Source organism: Chenopodium album, chromosome 21 (assembly GCF_948465745.1).
Source record: "Chenopodium album chromosome 21, dcCheAlbu1.1, whole genome shotgun sequence".
NCBI classification, from domain to species: Eukaryota; Viridiplantae; Streptophyta; class Magnoliopsida; order Caryophyllales; family Amaranthaceae; genus Chenopodium; species Chenopodium album.
In genome coordinates this window covers 5,697,702-5,714,880 of record NC_137854.1, presented here as the reverse complement: position 1 = coordinate 5,714,880, position 17,179 = coordinate 5,697,702, and the positions used below count along the sequence as shown (strand labels likewise).

The window sequence follows — 17,179 nt, the reverse complement described above, 5'->3', positions numbered from 1 at the left end:
ACCCGACTCCCTAAGTATTTTTGAGTTGTTGATTATAAAGTTATAAATAGGATGATGTGTAATAATGCTTATTAAAAATTAATGACATAAGATTCTTCAAAAAGAAAAAAAAAACAAAAAGTTAACGATATAGGAATAGTGATTAAATATTATTTTTTTGAGCAAAAGGTTAGGATAAAATCTTCTTGACCCCAACTTTTTGGCCCAAGCAAAGTTGACAGGCTTTCAGGCAACTCAGGCCCACTAGATATTACCAAATTCCAAAAAAAAAACCAAAAAAGAATAATTTTCTCTCAATTTCATCCCAGAAACACCAGTCGAAAGAGTAATTGAGTCGCGCAAAAATGCCGGGGCTTCACGCGCCGTCCGATTACTCCAATGAACCATCTCGTCATCCTTCTCTTAAAATTAATTCCAAGGCAATTTTCTCTCTTTTATTATTCATCATGATGTTAATTTGTTAGTATTCAGCAAGTTTGATTTTAATGATTTTTTTGTTATTTTACTCTGTTGAATTCTGCTTGAGTTTGAATTAATTCATTGATATTGCATTTTATAATTTGATTTTATTTTTGTTTCAAAATTATATTGTATTATCTAAATGCACGGATGAATAAATGATTAACTGATTGAATTTTTGGAGAATTGTTTAGCTGACGAATTAGTGATAATTTTTATTTGATTAGTTGATTTTACTTTGACGCAATTTGATATATTATTAATGTTTTTTTTTTTTTTTTTTTTTTTTTTGGGTGGATTTTTAGTTGTGTGCTATTTTGGGGGATTGTTATTGGCAATGAAGCAACTAGAATTAATATGGTAATTGATTGTTAATATAAAAATATTTGTGTTATGTTAAAAACAAAATTGTGCTAGCATAAGTAAAATTGGATTAATTTTGGAAGGGAAATTCTACATGGTGGCCTCCTACTTTTAAGTTTTCCACGTGGGAGACACACTTTTTTCCAATTCTCTCAAGTGGCATCCAAGTTTTGAAAAATTACATACAGTGCCCTTTTTTAGGTTTTATGGCTAACCTTTTGATTTTTTGGTTAACCACAATTATTTTTTTTTTTAAAAAAAAAATCAAATTCTTTAAAAAAAAAAAAATAAAAGAAAGAAAATTCGCAGCCCCCATTCCCCCAACCTACGACCACCCTCCCCACCACCACCATCCCGGAAGGCGGCGACCTTCACCATTCCGACAACCCAGCCCTCCCCCACCCTTCGCCGCCACCCAGACAACCTTCACCATTCCGACAACCCAGCTCGTCCACCTACCCACTAAACCCACCACATGAAACCCCCAAATATCCGACCCAAAACCCGAATAAACCACCCCCGCCACTTTAAACCCCAAAATAAGGACCTTTCCCACCCTCAAAACCTTGGGCGTCAGAGTTTCAAGGGTGGGGGAGGGTCTAATTCGGGGTTTAAATTGGTGGGATAGGGTTTTTAAGGGGTTTCGAGTTGGGTATTTGGGGGTTTCGGGTTTGGGATATGGGGTTCAGGTGGTGTCGTGGTGGGTTCAGTGGGTAGGGGGACGGGGCCGCCGGCGCGGGCGCGGTAAAAAGGGATTCTGGGCGCCGGTGGTGTATGGGGGTTGGGGTTGTGGATGGTGGACGTGGTGGTGGGAGGGTGGACGTGGTGGTGGGAGGGTGGTCGTGGGTTTAGGATGTTTTTTTTTTAAAAAAAAATTCTTTTTTTTTTATTTTATTATTTTAAAATATAATTTAATTAATTTTTAAACCAAAAAACCTAAGGTTAACCATTTTAATTATAAAAGTTAGCCATAAACTAAAAAAAAGGACACTATACATAATTTTGCAAAACCATAGTGCCACTTGAGAGAGTTGGAAAAAAGTGTGTCTCCCATGTGGAAAACTTAAAAGTAGGAGGCCACCATGTAGAATTGTCTAAGTTAGAAATATATATTTGATGAATCAGTGATTTAACTGATCATATCATACTTATATATAAACTAAATTCAAATGTGGCCTGATGGTAGAACCATTGATAGTACTTCTGTTTTAGCAAAGAGTAAGTTGTCTAAATGGTAGATACCGCTTGATTATGCATGTTTCGGACCAAATTAGAGTCATGCGTTGTGTTAACAACTTTAGAACTGTACTAAAAGTTGAAAGTATAAAAAGAAAGAACATGATAGTAAAATTACTCAGTCTAGGAAATGTGGAAAACCCTTTCCTGGATTGAGAGTATATCGAAAATTGTTGATTAGCCAATTTCAGGTTAGATTGTTGAAGGAAAGCAGGTTCGGGAAGACTTTAAATAGTCATGTTCATATATTAATATTATCAAGGATTATGTCCTTCGGCGATGATTTTTATGTAGTAGTACTCTCTACTTTCTAGATGGTTTAAAGAAATTAGTGTATCAAAGACTTACAGAATTTTGAAAAGAATTTGGCAGTTTTGTGTGACTTGCACTATTGGAGGTAGGCAGGTAGCTTAACACGTATTCATCTTCAAGGAATTGAGGTTCTTTGTTTTTGCTTTTAGAGATGGCCTAAAATAAAGTCAATTGGGAGAGGATTAACATTCAATTTATTCCAGTGTGAAGGCTTTTTGCATGCTGCCATTAGCTCAAGAACCAGGCAATTTATTTTGGCTGTGGATGTAGTTATGTAGTATCACATAACTAGCCTTGTTTTTATTGGCTAGTAAAATTGTAGTCAACATCTTTATTACTGTGCAGGAGCCTTTTAATGCTGAACCGCATCGATCAGGCCTCATATCCTCCTATGTGACTCCAGTGGATTTGTTCTACAAAAGAAATCATGGACCTATACCTATTATTGATGACATCGAAAGGTTATCCTTACTGCTATAATCTTTGCAATACTTGGTGGTATTTCTATACTGATGCAGTTGTATACTGTCTTGTAGGTATCGACTTTCTGTTACGGGCTTGATCAGCGTCCAAAGGGAGCTCTCCATGAGAGATATCCGGTAGGCAGGGGTTTGCAATATTTTGACTGCATTACTTTGTAGAGAATATGTCATACACATTATACCTTCAATTTTCTTGACTGGTTGCAAATTAGAAATATTATCTTGCTCACATTGTTTCTTCTGTTTTAGGGACCTGCCCAAGTATACCGTAACAGCAACATTACAGGTTGGTTTTAAAATTTCAGTAATGAGAAATTAAGTGGGCTATTGTGTTTGCTTTTGTGACGTGCCTTATTCTCCCAGAATAACTGTAACGTTCTTTTGTTCAACAATTAAAGCTGATGAGTATATTGATCTTTCAATGCTACAGTGTGCAGGAAACCGCAGAACAGCTATGAGCAAAACGAAAAAAGTGAGAGGAGTTGGATGGGGCATTGCTGCCTTAGGAAATGGTTTGTGCTTTTCACATTGAATCAAATGAAGTATTATTAATTTCAGTAATATTGGGGCAATTTCTGTTCCTTCATGATATGCTGTAAACTATCCATGCTTTGCTGTAGGACTTCATTAATTTGTAAAATTAGAGAAAGAAGCAAACACGAGTTTGGCTATATTGGATAAGAAGGCTTTTTATAATGCTTATTTTTATGGAGTATAGTTTGCTGAATATAGTCTGCAGACTACTATCTTTTTTATGCCTGTTGAAGAACTTGGTGTATACTTGTTAGATAATTGCTTGCATAAACTGATGCTTAGAGAGTTTTGCTCAGTCCACCTTCCTAACCTTTTATTATCTTTTAAATTTAATTCAGCTGTATGGGGTGGAGCTAAACTAGCAGATGTGCTTGAACTTCTTGGTGTTCCTAAGCTAGCGAGTTCCACAGCAAGTGGGGGAAAACATGTTGAATTTGTCAGTGTTGACAGGTGCAAGGTAATGCTTCTTTCATTCTCTGTTTCGACTTTTGAGTATACATTTTTTTCATCATTCTTCAATAATTGGTGGGCTTTTTATTTATTTATTCTAATTTAAAAATCTCTTGATGGAGAGTTTCACCAGATCTATTTGTTATTGAGTAGGAAGAGAATGGCGGTCCTTATAAGGCATCAATTCCGTTGAGCCAGGCAACTAACCCTGTGGCCGATGTATTACTTGCCTATGAAATGAATGGAGAGGTAATTTTTCATCTAAGTTTTTACTGCCTCTTTTCTTCTTCAAAACCTGAATCTCTACCAAACTTGCATCTAACGCAGGATTTTTCTAACACTCGTGATAGAATACCAGCTTAATGACTTACTCATCAAAGAGAGTTTGTTGATTTGTTCATTGTATTATTTGTAGACTTTGATTAAATTAGAACACAGAGTTAATGTATGTTATAATTTGCTACATATCTACTACGTATAAAGTAAACTGTCCCTGCTAGTTAATCTGCAGCTAATGGAGTCACTCTATGTTGTGCCTTCTAAGGCCCTGTTCTATCTGATCTATTTTTGGCTCAAATAAGTTCACATAAATCTGGATAGTTCAGATCAGTTGAAACAAAAAAAATTGCCCCCCCCCAACGCAAAAAAAAAATTTAGATAAAATAAGTCAACAAAGTTCAAATAAGATACGTTTAGGCAAGATGATTTGAATAGAATAAAGCTTAAATGTAGAGATGTGGGCATGTTTTGACAGAGGATGTTGATCAGGCCTCATTTTATTTTTGCTTTCCCCACTCCCTAGTTCCTGTGTTAAACCAGAGAAGAAAAAGGCTGATCAACTGCAGTTGAAACCTCATCGGTATTGTGTTTGTAAAACTGATTTGAGCCTGATTTTCTTACTGTCTTCTCTTCTGTATAGAGACATCAGGCATTGATAATTTGACTGCCTAGGATTTCCATCATCTCGAGAAAAAAGATAGTGAAAAGATGAGAAAAATGGTTGTGCTATTGATTTTCCAATCAAGCTTCATTCATGATCACAACTGATCTCATGACCAGCATTAAGTGTCTTTGTGTCCAGTATCAATCTAACTTAATTTTATCTGTTTTTGATATGAACTTAGCCTCTTAATAGGGATCACGGTTATCCATTACGTGTAATTGTCCCGGGTGTTATTGGTGCTCGTTCAGTTAAATGGCTGGATTCAGTCAATGTGATTGCTGAAGAATCTCAGGTTGGCTAATATAGAGTACTTGGTTTTGATAAGCTGTTACATATTTTCTCTTTAGGGGACTTAGTGGCCTATTTCATGCTGCTATCAACAGGGTTTCTTTACGCAAAAGGATTACAAAATGTTCCCTCCTACAGTTGATTGGGATAATATAAATTGGTCAACGAGGAGGCCTCAAATGGATTTTCCAGTTCAGGTATATGTATTCCTGAAAGCTGATGTCCACCTTACTCTGACATAACTTGTTCAGACTTCAGAAATACATTTGGGCAGAATGTGATTAGATTTCTGAACTTGAATTTGTGGGATTGAGAATTAACTGTTGCTTCTTTTTTTGCAGTCCGCCATCTGTTCCTTAGAAGACTCTAATGTTCTGAAGGATGGCAAGGTAATTTTGCTACATTTGTTCCTTCTCACTCAATAATACTTCGTATTTGAAGAATGGGCAAACTATAATTAAATATTCGCTTTGTTCAAACTACAATATCAACAATATAGCACTTAACATTCTGGAGAGTGGAGACCCCATCCAATGGCAAAATATCTCGGAATGTTTGCACTCTTAAGATATAATTATAAATCAAATGCACAATTATAGAAAGGATTTTATGTTCTTATAAAATATCTCCTGAAATCCTCTTTGCTGAATTCTGGCTTTCTTGGAATATCTCAACAATAGCAGTATCTGGTAATGGTATCTAAAACTTCTGATTATCTGGGTTTAGGTAACAGTCAAAGGATATGCACTATCTGGTGGAGGTCGTGGGATTGAAAGAGTAGATATATCCATAGATGGAGGTAAAACATGGGTGGAAGCCTCCAGATACCAGAAACCAGGCGTGCCGTATGTTGCAGATAGTTTCTACTGTGACAAGTGGGCGTGGGTATTCTTTGAGGCCGAAGTTGAGGTACAGCATAGAGCTGAGATTAGTGAGATAGTTGCAAAAGCGGTAAGGATGTGTTCTACTACGTCATTAAATTCCTTGGTCTCTTCTTTTGCAGATACTTTGGTCTTCTACTTTTTTTATTATTTATTTACTTATTTATTTTTAATTTATAAATTTTTATACAAACTGGCTTGCTGTATTATGGTCACTGAAATTTTTTTAATGGAAAAACTTTACATGGCCGTCTCATGTGTAACTTTAAGTTTCTGTTTTCTGTCTATGTAGAACACTAGAACAGCAGCTTAACTGCTACTGTATTACTTTTGTAATATAAAATCTTTTGATTAAACTCATTTCATGTTCAATTATTGTTGTGAGTTTTCTAATGGCGCTGTTTGTGCTTGATGTTTTCTTTGATTTGTGGCAGGTGGATATTGCTGCAAACGTGCAGCCCGAAAGTGTAGATTGTATCTGGAATCTGAGAGGAATTTTGAACACATCATGGCATAGGGTTGATGTTAGAATTGGTCACTCAAGTATGTGATATCTCAAAGTCTACCTTATTGTATTTGGGTTGACAAAATTTTAACCATAAGTGGCAAGACTTGCAATTCTATTTCTGGACTTGGTGAATAACCTATAAGCTACTATGTTTGGTTATTGTATGTACTGTATCACAGCTAGATTTTATGTTTTATGTGTGTAATGTTACTCATTAACTGCACAAGGCTAGTCTCTAGTGAGGCTCTTTTTTCGTGGTTTGAAGCTCTTTTAAACAATCGTTTGATTCGTTTCTGTTCCTTGTCTTGAACCTGTCACATACGGAGTAACATATAAATGCTTCGTACTTAATTGATTAAAAAGACCAATTAAAGAAATAAAAATTTTGGGACTTTTAAATGGCTTTTTTTGAATATTTAAATGGCTTTTTTTGGTAATGTTTATACACTAGCATCGCGCCACATCACCATTTAACAATTTTTAATTCATGTCATCATCAACTAAAAATGCATTCATACTTCATAGAGCTTTGAAACTTTGAACACCAAATCACATTGAATGATATCCTAACTTAGAAATTATGATCATCTTAGCTAGAAGAAAATCATGCTCTATCAATCCACACAAATATATAAATACAAATTGAAGTGTAGAATAAAAGAAAAAAAAATATCTTAAAAAATTTATTATCGTCATTATATTATAAATTTATAATTACTAACAATAAACATAAAAAATCAACAAATCAAAATTTGAAAATTGTTCCTGAAGCAAAACTTGAGACACACACTATTTATTTTATTAATTGATGCCCAACTAATCTATATCTATACTTAGTATTTAAAAAAGCAAACCAAAAAAAACATGTGTCATCATTTTATTACACTTCCCTATCTTCTTCTTCAACTCAACGTGCCACATGTCATTTTATATTTTTTATTTTTGATTATACTATTTTTCTTAACTCTTTCATTAAACACTTCATCTTCATCTCCCCTTTTTAATTCAACCTTTTTAATTACTCTCTTTGATTTTAGTCTCTCCATCTTTCTATTAAGTCTCATTTTAAATTAAAGTCCCAAAATTTTTATTTCTTTAATTATGTTTTTATTTACATATTACACTCATAATTATTTATTGGTATTTTCTCACTCATCTCTCAATTCACTCATTAAAAAGAAGAATATATGTTGTAAAGAATAAACTCTTCTATTTTCTCTTTTCTTCATACTTTTTGTCCATAGTAAAACAAGAATTTTACAAAAATAAAAAAAAAAATATGGGAACAAAATGGCTTCGCCCAGGTCGAACTGGGGATCTTCAGTGTGTTAGACTGACGTGATAACCAACTACACCACGAAACTTCTTCTGGACAAAGAGCTTCAAATACGCAGTATATTAATTATTCTTAAAATGATCAGTAACACACTAACACCTAAAATAGAAATTAAGCGGGAAATGTGAAAATAAAATAATACAAGTACTGTACTAATAAAAATTAAAAACCCTCTAAAATCAGGAAAACCTTCACAAAATCCTTCTCTCTCTCTTTCTTTCTCTCTCCTGAAAGTTACAGTAAGAAAGGAGCTTGAAAGAGGTGCAACAATGGCGAAACAAGAGGAGAGAGAAGAAAACCAGCAAAATTGGAGGAAAGAAGTCGATAGCAACATCAACCGTCTTCAATCTCTACTCTTCGGCGCCGATTTTGCTTTAGAGAATCGCGATTATTCTTCCGCACAACTTCTCAGTCTTCGTCTCCTCGGTTTTCTCGATTCTCGCTCTCAAAACGACGTCGATTCCTCGTTTATTCATCCTATTCGCCGCGATGCTTTGTCTAAGCTCGACGCTTCTCGCCGTCAACTTTCTCCCGTTTACGACCGGTAACTCTCTCTCTCATGTTCTTCGGACTTATTTACAATTTCTAGTTTTCCAGGTTTTTTTGTTGTTGTTGTTATTGTTGTTGTTGATTTTGGTGAATTTTTTGTTTGATGATGAATTTTTGATTCGAGTTGATGCTGAATTGCTGAATGATTTCGTTATTCGAAAATTTGGTGAAAAAATTGTATACATGTGCTTAATTTTGTTCGAATTTTCTGTTCACGAAATCGATTGCTGTATTTTGATATTGAATGGAGCTGGAATTTGAGCTAATTTGATTTTTAGCCATTTTTCAAAATTATTGTTTTGTTTTTGGATGAGAGGAACTCTTTTGGTGTTAGGTTTTGTTTTAGAAGTTGAATCTCTATATTTTGATGATTGCGAACATCGTTTCATTAATTATAAGAGATGAAGCTCAAGTGAATTTCTATATTTAGGCTTTTGGAAGCAGAATTAAGACACATGTGAATTGCAATTTTGTTGATTGTATAAATTAATGGTGTTTATTTGAAAATTACATATTTTAAATTCTGTAACTAAACCAGAAGAACTTTGCGTCATTGATTGGAGGAACTCTTTGTTGTTCGGGTTTTGTAAGGAAAACTAAGACGTACTTTGTATGTTGTAATGCAAATTGTTGATTGGAGGAGTTTGTTGGCCAACACATTTGATACATATCAAAATGATTTTGCTCTTAAATTGATTGCTAAGGTTATCTTACTTTTACAACCTCAAAAGATTTAGATTATGATATGTCTAGGCAATAGATGCTCCAAGAACAATAAAGGAAAATAAAGCTTACGTCTGCCTTAAATCTTTCAACATATCCCTATTCCCTATAGAGATGGAAACTAGTGACGTGACATGCCTTGTGCTATTCTTGTACTGCATATATAAGTGAAAAATACCTAGAAGGGAGAATGGATATGGAGAGTGTAATCATATCCATGAAAATGCTCTCAGTATGTGGTCGTAAAAGGGAAAGGATTGCATATAAGGTCATAAAATGTTGTATTCTCGTTTTGCTGCTACAAGAGTAGCTATTAGTGAGATTTATTAGTGGCCTTTCTGAATGACCTAGTCAGAGATCATGTAGGTCGGTTTTCAAACCAAAAAAAAAAAAAAAAAAAAAAAAAAAAAATGGTGATGCAGGTCGCCGGAGCTCCGATTTGGTCACTTGAGCAAGTCTCCGAAAGGATGGAGGAATCAACGAAGAGGATTGTTGATAACCTTCAAAGAAATCTGGAGAAAATCTTTGATGATGTATTTTCTCCAATTTTCTCTTCCATGAAATTGGAGTTGAAGGAAATGGAAGAAGAGCTTGAGGATGAAGAGAACCAAGCAGATTTAATGGAGGAGGAGGAAGTTCCAGAGACCATCTTCACCGGTGAGGAGTTGCAGTCAGCCACCATTTCCCTAGGTGAGGAAATTTCCAGATGTGAGCAAAACTTTTGTTCCATCATTAGCAGCTTCTCTGGTGGCGTGATGGTGGAGAAATTGGGTGGAAGATGTCGTGGAGGTGATGGTGGAAGCCGTGGTGAGTTTGCAGGTGGATTTACTGGTGGTGGTGTGCCTTTTGCGAGTGGTGTTAGCAGTGATTTTGAGAGCAGTGGGTTGAGAAATAAGGCAGGTGGTTTTGTTGGTGGTTTGTATGGTGGAATATGTGAGAGAGGTGGCGCCGGATGTTGTGGATCTGGTGGTGGCCCGGGTTTGTGCACTGGTGGTGCGGATTTTTTGGGTGACCCTGGAAATTTTGTCGGTGCGATTGGTTGCGAATTTGAGGGTTTGGTTAGGAAGCTCAAGTATGGGGGAAGGCTTGGCGATTCTGCAGGTGGATTTACAGGTGGAGGTCAAGGTGAACTGGGCGGCAATCGGGCTGGTGGATATTATGGCCTTGCTGGTGATGTTCACAGCGGTTTTGAGGAAGTTTTCGCTGGAAAGGTTGAGCAGGGAGGTATGTCCACCGCTGGTGGTGGCCTAAACAGGGATGGTGATTTTTCGAGTGGTTTTACAGGTGGTGGGAAAATGGTCAGAGGGGGACTGGGATTTTTAACCGGCGGTGAAACTGATGGAGGGAAGAGTCAATGGAGGTGGTTTCACGGTGGTTTCCAGAAGTACCTAGAAAGAGAAGTAAATTGGAGATGCCTTGATGATTCTTGTGTTAGCTGGGAGAGGAAGATAGTAGAAGGTGCTAGTAAGGGTATTATAGTAATAATACACCTTCAAGAAATTGCAAGTGATTTCAGCAAGAGCTCACGTGCTTCAAACAACACAGACTGCTATAGTAGATACCTGAGACTTAATGGGCTTTCTCATTTTCAGCCCAACCTATCATATTTTGTGGTGACTTGCGTATTAAACTCTTCAGGTTTTGGGCTTGTTAGTTTTAGGCCCATCTATCTAACATCAGTTTTAAAATCCAAAGTCATCACTCAGATTGTTCATTGCAATTTCCCCTACCCACAACCAACTCATCCCAAGTCAACGAAGACCAACTCTACCCAAAATTCAATGATCTCTCATACCATGCTGGCGCATTATTCAGATTTTTCTACCACTAGTGACCATTGTTGCCAAGGCCGGGAATCCAGTTCCGATTATAAACCACCTTGAGGACAAGGTGAATGTTTGGGCGGCGGGTATTGCAAGGAATCAGTATTTGAGGGAGGGGCACATTAGTCATAGCCTATTAGTAGTGTCTTGAGGAATAAGTTAGAGTTAGTTATGAGACTTTTTCTATAAATAGACCTCATTAGGATTAGTAATAATCATCCAGAAAATTATTGTTAAGCTTGGCTTAGTTTTGGGAGAGCTACTCTTCCTCTCGAATGAAGAGTAATTGTATTGTTAGATTACATCGATCTTCAATACAAATATCCGTTACTTAGCTTAAATTCTGCTTAATCATCTCCTTAAACTCTCCCTAATCTTTCTGACCTGAGCTAATTCCTAGCACACTGGTTCCTGCAGAAGCCATTGTGTCCCAACCTATCAAGATGGTGGGGAACATATCTGCATTTCCTCTTTCTTACTCATTTTCTGATGCTCTAACTGTTGACAACAGCAACAAGCTAGATGTCAATTATTCTAATGTCCATAATGCAGGCTCTACTCTTTTAACATATGATCCAATAAAGTGTTACGGAGATATTTCCCTTATCCTTGACAATAGTTGTGATTGATATGTAGGTTTAATGCTTTCTTTTCTTGGCAGAATCAAATTATTTGTAATTTTCTCTGTGCAGCAGTTATCTGTTATCCTGTGGAAGTTTGTGTTTCATCTCTATGTTTCAATTTTTTATTTTATTTTATTTTATTTTTAAGTACTATGTGCCATTTATGTAACAGCCAAGCATTTGAAGCAGCAGGCATACCTCCTGGAAAAGTTTTCTCCATGAATGCAGATGTTGATGTCAAGATCAAGCAATCAAAATATTTTCGTGCCCTTATTCAGCAGTCTTCCAAAGTAAATACGAGTGGATTGGTATGTTTGATCTACGGCCTTGAAAATTTCATCTTCTAGTGACTCTCATGTTTACATTACTGGTTCATTTCAATTTTCAGATCCTCACATCTTCCGATTATTCATATGAATGTCTACAGTACTAATTATACCTTACGTTATCTTCATTTTGGGGAGGAGGGAAATTAATGTAGTATAAGCACCTTGATAGATCTTTAGAGTCACAACTGATTGAATTTGACTAGTGCTGTGATGTGTTTTCTAATTGTTCAACTTTCCAAGGTTCCTAGTTAGTTTTGTTCATTGTGTGGCTTCCTAGCCAGTAGGGAGCAGTACTTTTGATATAAGTGCTCATTGCTATCTACACTTTGTGCAGGGAGGCCAAGGAGACCAATTTGAGAGACTGACTAGGAAGACCTCCAAAACCACTCTTGAGGCTAACTTGTCATCTTGGCATGGGAACAACATGATGGGTAGAAGTAATGTTGGTGTAAAAGGTCCTGTTGCATCCAAAAATAATGGATCTGATGACTGCATTATTTTGAGCAAGGCATGTGCATCAAATAATCAAGTCAGAGGGCATTCTTCATTTGCACACGCTGAAGAAGAAGAAAGAATGCTTGGAAACAATTTGGGAGTAAAGCGTCCTCACATGGAATCAAGGAATCCTAGAAATGACATCGGATCAGCTTTGAGCAACAACGAAACTAACAGAGAAGTATCTGGAAATGCGTTTGTGACTGCTAGAACCAAATTGGTATTTTCAATTACGTCTACATCTTGAAATTAGACTACAGCCTTCTTAATATATCGGAACCCTGGGACTTGTTCCAGTTTCCAAATTATCTTATTGAAATTTATATCTTGTTTTCCTATAACAGGAAATGGAAGTAAAGCAAAAGAAAGGATTGGGTGTTTCACCAAGCTGTTCTGTCTCTCCCATTAGTGATTACAATTCCAACAGTCGGTGTTATAGTGGAAAATCATATGGAGTATCACGCCGTGGGGTCCGTGGTAATTTTATTCCCCCAATCAGATCCAATGGCAACAATACCGGGAATATGACTGCACGAATTGGTGGCAAATGTGATGATGCCGCAGAGGATTCAACCAGAAAATGGTATTTCCTATTAGCTCACAAGTGTTTTATTAAACTTGGGTTGATACCAGCTTTTCACAGTTTTTTGCTTTCTTTTATTTTTTATTTTTGTTTTTGTGTTGTTTTTTGTGTTGTGTTGTGTTGTATTTTTCCCTGTCATGCTTCGTTATAAGATTATACTAAAGTGGTAGCTCTTTTGACATTGGATTACACAGAAAGTTGTACTTTTGTAGTTGAAATTTGAGGATTTTTTTGGCTGACAAAAAACATAGGAATTGTTCCTGGAAAGTTCTGTGCACAAAATGAAGAAAATTAAATAACTTAATCCTCCCCAGTTTAGTCTATTCCTCAAGGTCCACAAAATAGTTTTTTACATGTCCTGGCATCCAGCCAAATGTCCACCAAGTAGAGCTTCCAACACTACACTTTCTGTGGTCAACTGGTGGAAGGTAGATATTCATATTTTCTAACAGCTCATTTGTTTTGTGCTAGTTTGGAAATGTTATGTGGTCCTGATGGGGAGCTGCCGGAGAAGCTGAGAAATTTGGAGCCTCGTCTAATTGAACATGTTAGCAATGAGATTATGGACCGAGATCCCAATGTGCGCTGGGATGACATTGGTAATTTGCATTTGTTATATGCAATGCTCCTTTTTATAAATAAATCTAGCATTCATTGTCTTCTTGTTACAGCTGGTTTAGAGCATGCCAAGAAATGTGTGACAGAGATGGTGGTTTGGCCTCTATTGCGCCCAGACATTTTCAAAGGATGCCGTGCTCCAGGAAGAGGTCTTCTGCTCTTTGGTCCACCTGTAAGTACTGCAGCTCTTTACTTTTGAAGTGCAAGTGGCCTAAAAGGTACTGTTTCATGAATATTGTCTCATAAATTTATTTCAGGGAACTGGTAAAACAATGATTGGGAAGGCTATAGCTGGAGAGGCTAAAGCAACATTTTTTTACATATCTGCCAGTTCACTGACTAGTAAGTGGGTAAGTTTAAAACCTTGGGTCCAAAGATTTTTGCATTGTTCACTCTGTTTTGTGTTTTCTGCTTGCTTGTAATTCCAAGTCACGTTCTCATAAAAATAGGGGAGTTTTTCAGTTCAATTTGCTGCAGACTACATTTCTCTTGCCTCAGAATTTTGTTGCCTTTTTCCTAGGTATTCCTTATCTACTCTCCTTATATATAAAACTTTATTCTCTGATGAATTTAAATTCATTTCATCTGATATGTAGAAGTGTAGAACTTAGTTTGTTCAAGGTTCAAGTGTGGCTTGTTAATCTGTGAGTGTTTTGAGATACCTGCTTGCTAATTGTGCATTCAATGACATATGAATCTCATGAAACATGGAAGGCATGTCCACTAATTTCTTGTTTTTCCAGACTCCCTTCATTGGCACTTGACATTGTGAAGAAATGACCTTTGCATTAAGCTGTTAATTGACAGTATATTACTAATATCACTTTTGGGGGGGGGGGGGGTGCTTGGATTGGGAGTGAAGAATTAAGGGTGTTTAATAAGAGATAATAAAGAAAAGGAAGACAGGTGTAGTTTGCAGTTGTGGTTGAGAGAGGAGGATGGAGGTGGGCCGTGGGGGAATCATTACCTCTTATATATTACCGTCTAGTTTAAGCATCCCCTCCCCCCTCTCCCCGGGAAGGTTTAAACCGTCAAAATGAAGATTATAATCGCTTCATCCCTCCTTTAACCATCACCACCTGTCTCCCCCTACCAATCTTCCTTGGCTTGATTTTCTCGCATTACCCCCACTTTAATTCGTTAATTCCTGATTCAAGCTTGCCTTAATGATTCAGATAGAGACAATCTGCTATTATCTTCTGAATTTTATGTTCAAGAAGTGCAAACTGGCGTGTGATGCATTTTTATGTTAGAGCTAAGATCTTGATGTGTTGATAAAATGCAGATCGGGGAGGGTGAAAAGCTAGTGAGGGCTCTTTTTGGAGTTGCCAGTTGCCGTCAACCAGCAGTTATATTTGTTGATGAAATTGATTCCCTTCTGTCGCAGGTAATGCTGGTCTCTGGCTTTAGCTTTGGAGGAAGAGGGATTTTATTGTTTTAATTGCTTCTATATGGACTTGACTGCAGAAGCAAATATTTGCCTCAGTGTATGACATTCTTAGGGTTTCAAATTAATAAAAAGGACGCTTGAACAGAAAAGTGTGACCACATATTTTTTTTATATTTTTGAAGATTAATTAATTCAGTTCCTGCATGAATCATAACTTTCTCTATTGCTGAGAAGTTTTATAAAAGTTTTTTTTTTTTTTTTATGATAGCGCAAATCAGAAGGTGAGCATGAAGCAAGCAGGAGACTCAAGACTCAGTTTCTTATCGAGATGGAAGGCTTTGACAGTATAAGTGAACAGATTCTGCTTATAGGTGATTGTTCATATTTTTATGGCATATTATCAAACTTGACTAGAATTGCTCTTTTATCGTACAACCTGCCACATTAGGTGGAGTAATCATTAGATAAACTGCTAAAGATTGCTATTATTTTAAAATTTACAGTAAATGTATAGAGAGCTTTAACTTCAAGCAAAGATGTTTAATTTTATGATTATCATGTAAAAGTTGGGCTTCCCTAACCTCTTATTTTATTCTTGTGAAGTCTTTGCTGATGCCAATTTGTTTTCACATGGATGCCAAGGTCTAGGCTGTTGCATCAGTATTTTCATGGGCTTGGGATAGTGGACTCTTTATGCTTAGGCATTGCACCCAATGGTCTTGTTCATGTTTTGGTATGGGTATCAATTAACATGTAAATTATGTGTACTATGCAGGAGCTACAAATAGGCCCCAAGAGCTTGATGAAGCAGCAAGGAGGCGGCTTACGAAACGACTGTACATACCACTCCCTTCTGCAGGTCTGTGTCTCTGCCCGTTGCTTGTTTTTCCAGCAGATATCACTGATAGGTTAATAAAAATATTTTGAATGCACAGAAGCAAGAGCCTGGATAGTACGCAATCTCCTGGAAAAAGATGGGCTGTTTAGACTCTCAAAAGAGGATATGGACATAATCTGCAAATTGACTGAAGGTTTTTGACTTATCCACTATTTACCAACCTGATCACACACTTGTGGGCTTCATCTATTTTTTTACCAAATGTATCTCACCCCATCCCAGGTTACTCTGGATCGGATATGAAAAATCTTGTGAAGGATGCTTCCATGGGTCCACTTAGAGATGCTTTGAGGCAGGGCATTGAAATTACAAAGCTGGACAAAGAGGATATGAGGCCAGTAACTCTGCAGGTAAGCACGTCTTGCTTGAAATAGCTTATTCAATACTCATGTTACAGTTGGTAAGTTTTCTTTAGCTAACTATTTTGTAGGATTTTAAAGATGCTTTGCAGGAGGTGAGGCCGTCGGTTTCACCTAATGAACTTGGTATATATGAAAACTGGAACAAACAGTTCGGAAGCTTGGCAGTCTAGCACTAATCAAGATTCAAGGTTAAATGACTAGGTTAATGAGCATCGTTACAACATCTGACTTTTGGTGCAATTAGAGCTTTAGCTTTTCAGTTTGATTCCGAGTATTTTCCCGCTTTCATTCAAAAATTATATGGAGAGAAGAGTATAGGTTTGAAAAGACAGTGAGTTGGCATATTAGTACACATATCTGTCTTGCAGTGCAGATTGGAGAATGGCTGCAGCACTTTTCCTCGCATGGCCTGCATTATGAAGCATGTTCAATCTATCTTTCTACGTATTTCATAAGTAAGTAGCTCGGAGTCTAGCTAAGTGATTAGAGTTGCAGATATAATTGAAGTTATGATTTGGTAGAGTACGTACGTGTAATGTACTAAACGATAAAGTTGTAACACTGCAAGCTGTTGTAGATGTAGTGTCAATTGTTGTGTCCTGTATTTAGTAGATGTGATGTGAAACGGTAGAATTTCTGGTTATATAGTTGACATATCAAAGTTAACAAGTAATTTAGCTTGGCTTAATTATATATTTCAGCATTCAATTTTTGTATGAGTTAATTGTGTTTAAAGGTAACTATTAATGGCAGTTAACATATTTGCTTGTTTCGGCTCAAAAGTTCTCTACAAAATTTAAGACATGTATATAAATTATACGGTCAATGAGTTTATACTATTTGTTTCTTTCCTTGAAATGTACTTAAAAACCTGAGCTTCCAACATTGAAGTTTCTTGATTGGCTTGCAAGAAGTTTCTGCTGCTTCTCTATCGAAAGTCCAGCCTATCAGCAATATCATCAGTTTTCCCCTGAAGTCAATGCCACTCCAAGAT

The 17,179-nt window shown here is 36.6% G+C and overlaps 2 protein-coding genes across 3 annotated transcripts; both read left to right on the top strand.

The window, feature by feature from the left end:
- The first annotated feature begins 263 nt into the window (after positions 1-263).
- LOC145600925 (sulfite oxidase-like) lies at positions 264-6,750 on the top strand. Its single transcript, XM_081656795.1, has 12 exons — positions 264-419; positions 2,716-2,831; positions 2,907-2,969; positions 3,102-3,138; positions 3,283-3,364; positions 3,725-3,843; positions 3,990-4,085; positions 4,961-5,071; positions 5,163-5,264; positions 5,409-5,456; positions 5,794-6,018; positions 6,383-6,750. Exons 1-12 carry the CDS (start codon positions 345-347, stop codon positions 6,497-6,499), a joined length of 1,191 nt encoding a protein of 396 aa, XP_081512921.1. The 5' UTR covers positions 264-344; the 3' UTR covers positions 6,500-6,750.
- A 1,231-nt stretch (positions 6,751-7,981) lies between these two features.
- On the top strand, positions 7,982-16,815 carry LOC145601064 (ATPase family AAA domain-containing protein FIGL1-like). Of its 2 annotated transcripts, none has more exons than XM_081656985.1 (13): positions 7,982-8,336; positions 11,683-11,818; positions 12,174-12,554; positions 12,679-12,917; positions 13,389-13,516; positions 13,589-13,707; positions 13,793-13,885; positions 14,821-14,922; positions 15,194-15,296; positions 15,701-15,784; positions 15,861-15,956; positions 16,046-16,173; positions 16,264-16,815. In XM_081656985.1, the coding sequence occupies exons 1-13, from the start codon at positions 8,062-8,064 to the stop codon at positions 16,279-16,281; spliced, it is 1,902 nt and encodes a 633-aa protein (XP_081513111.1). In that variant the 5' UTR covers positions 7,982-8,061; the 3' UTR covers positions 16,282-16,815. The 2 variants fall into 2 exon arrangements, with proteins under 2 accessions (XP_081513111.1, XP_081513110.1); XM_081656984.1 differs by having other exon boundaries at positions 16,254-16,815.
- The last annotated feature ends 364 nt before the right edge of the window (positions 16,816-17,179 follow it).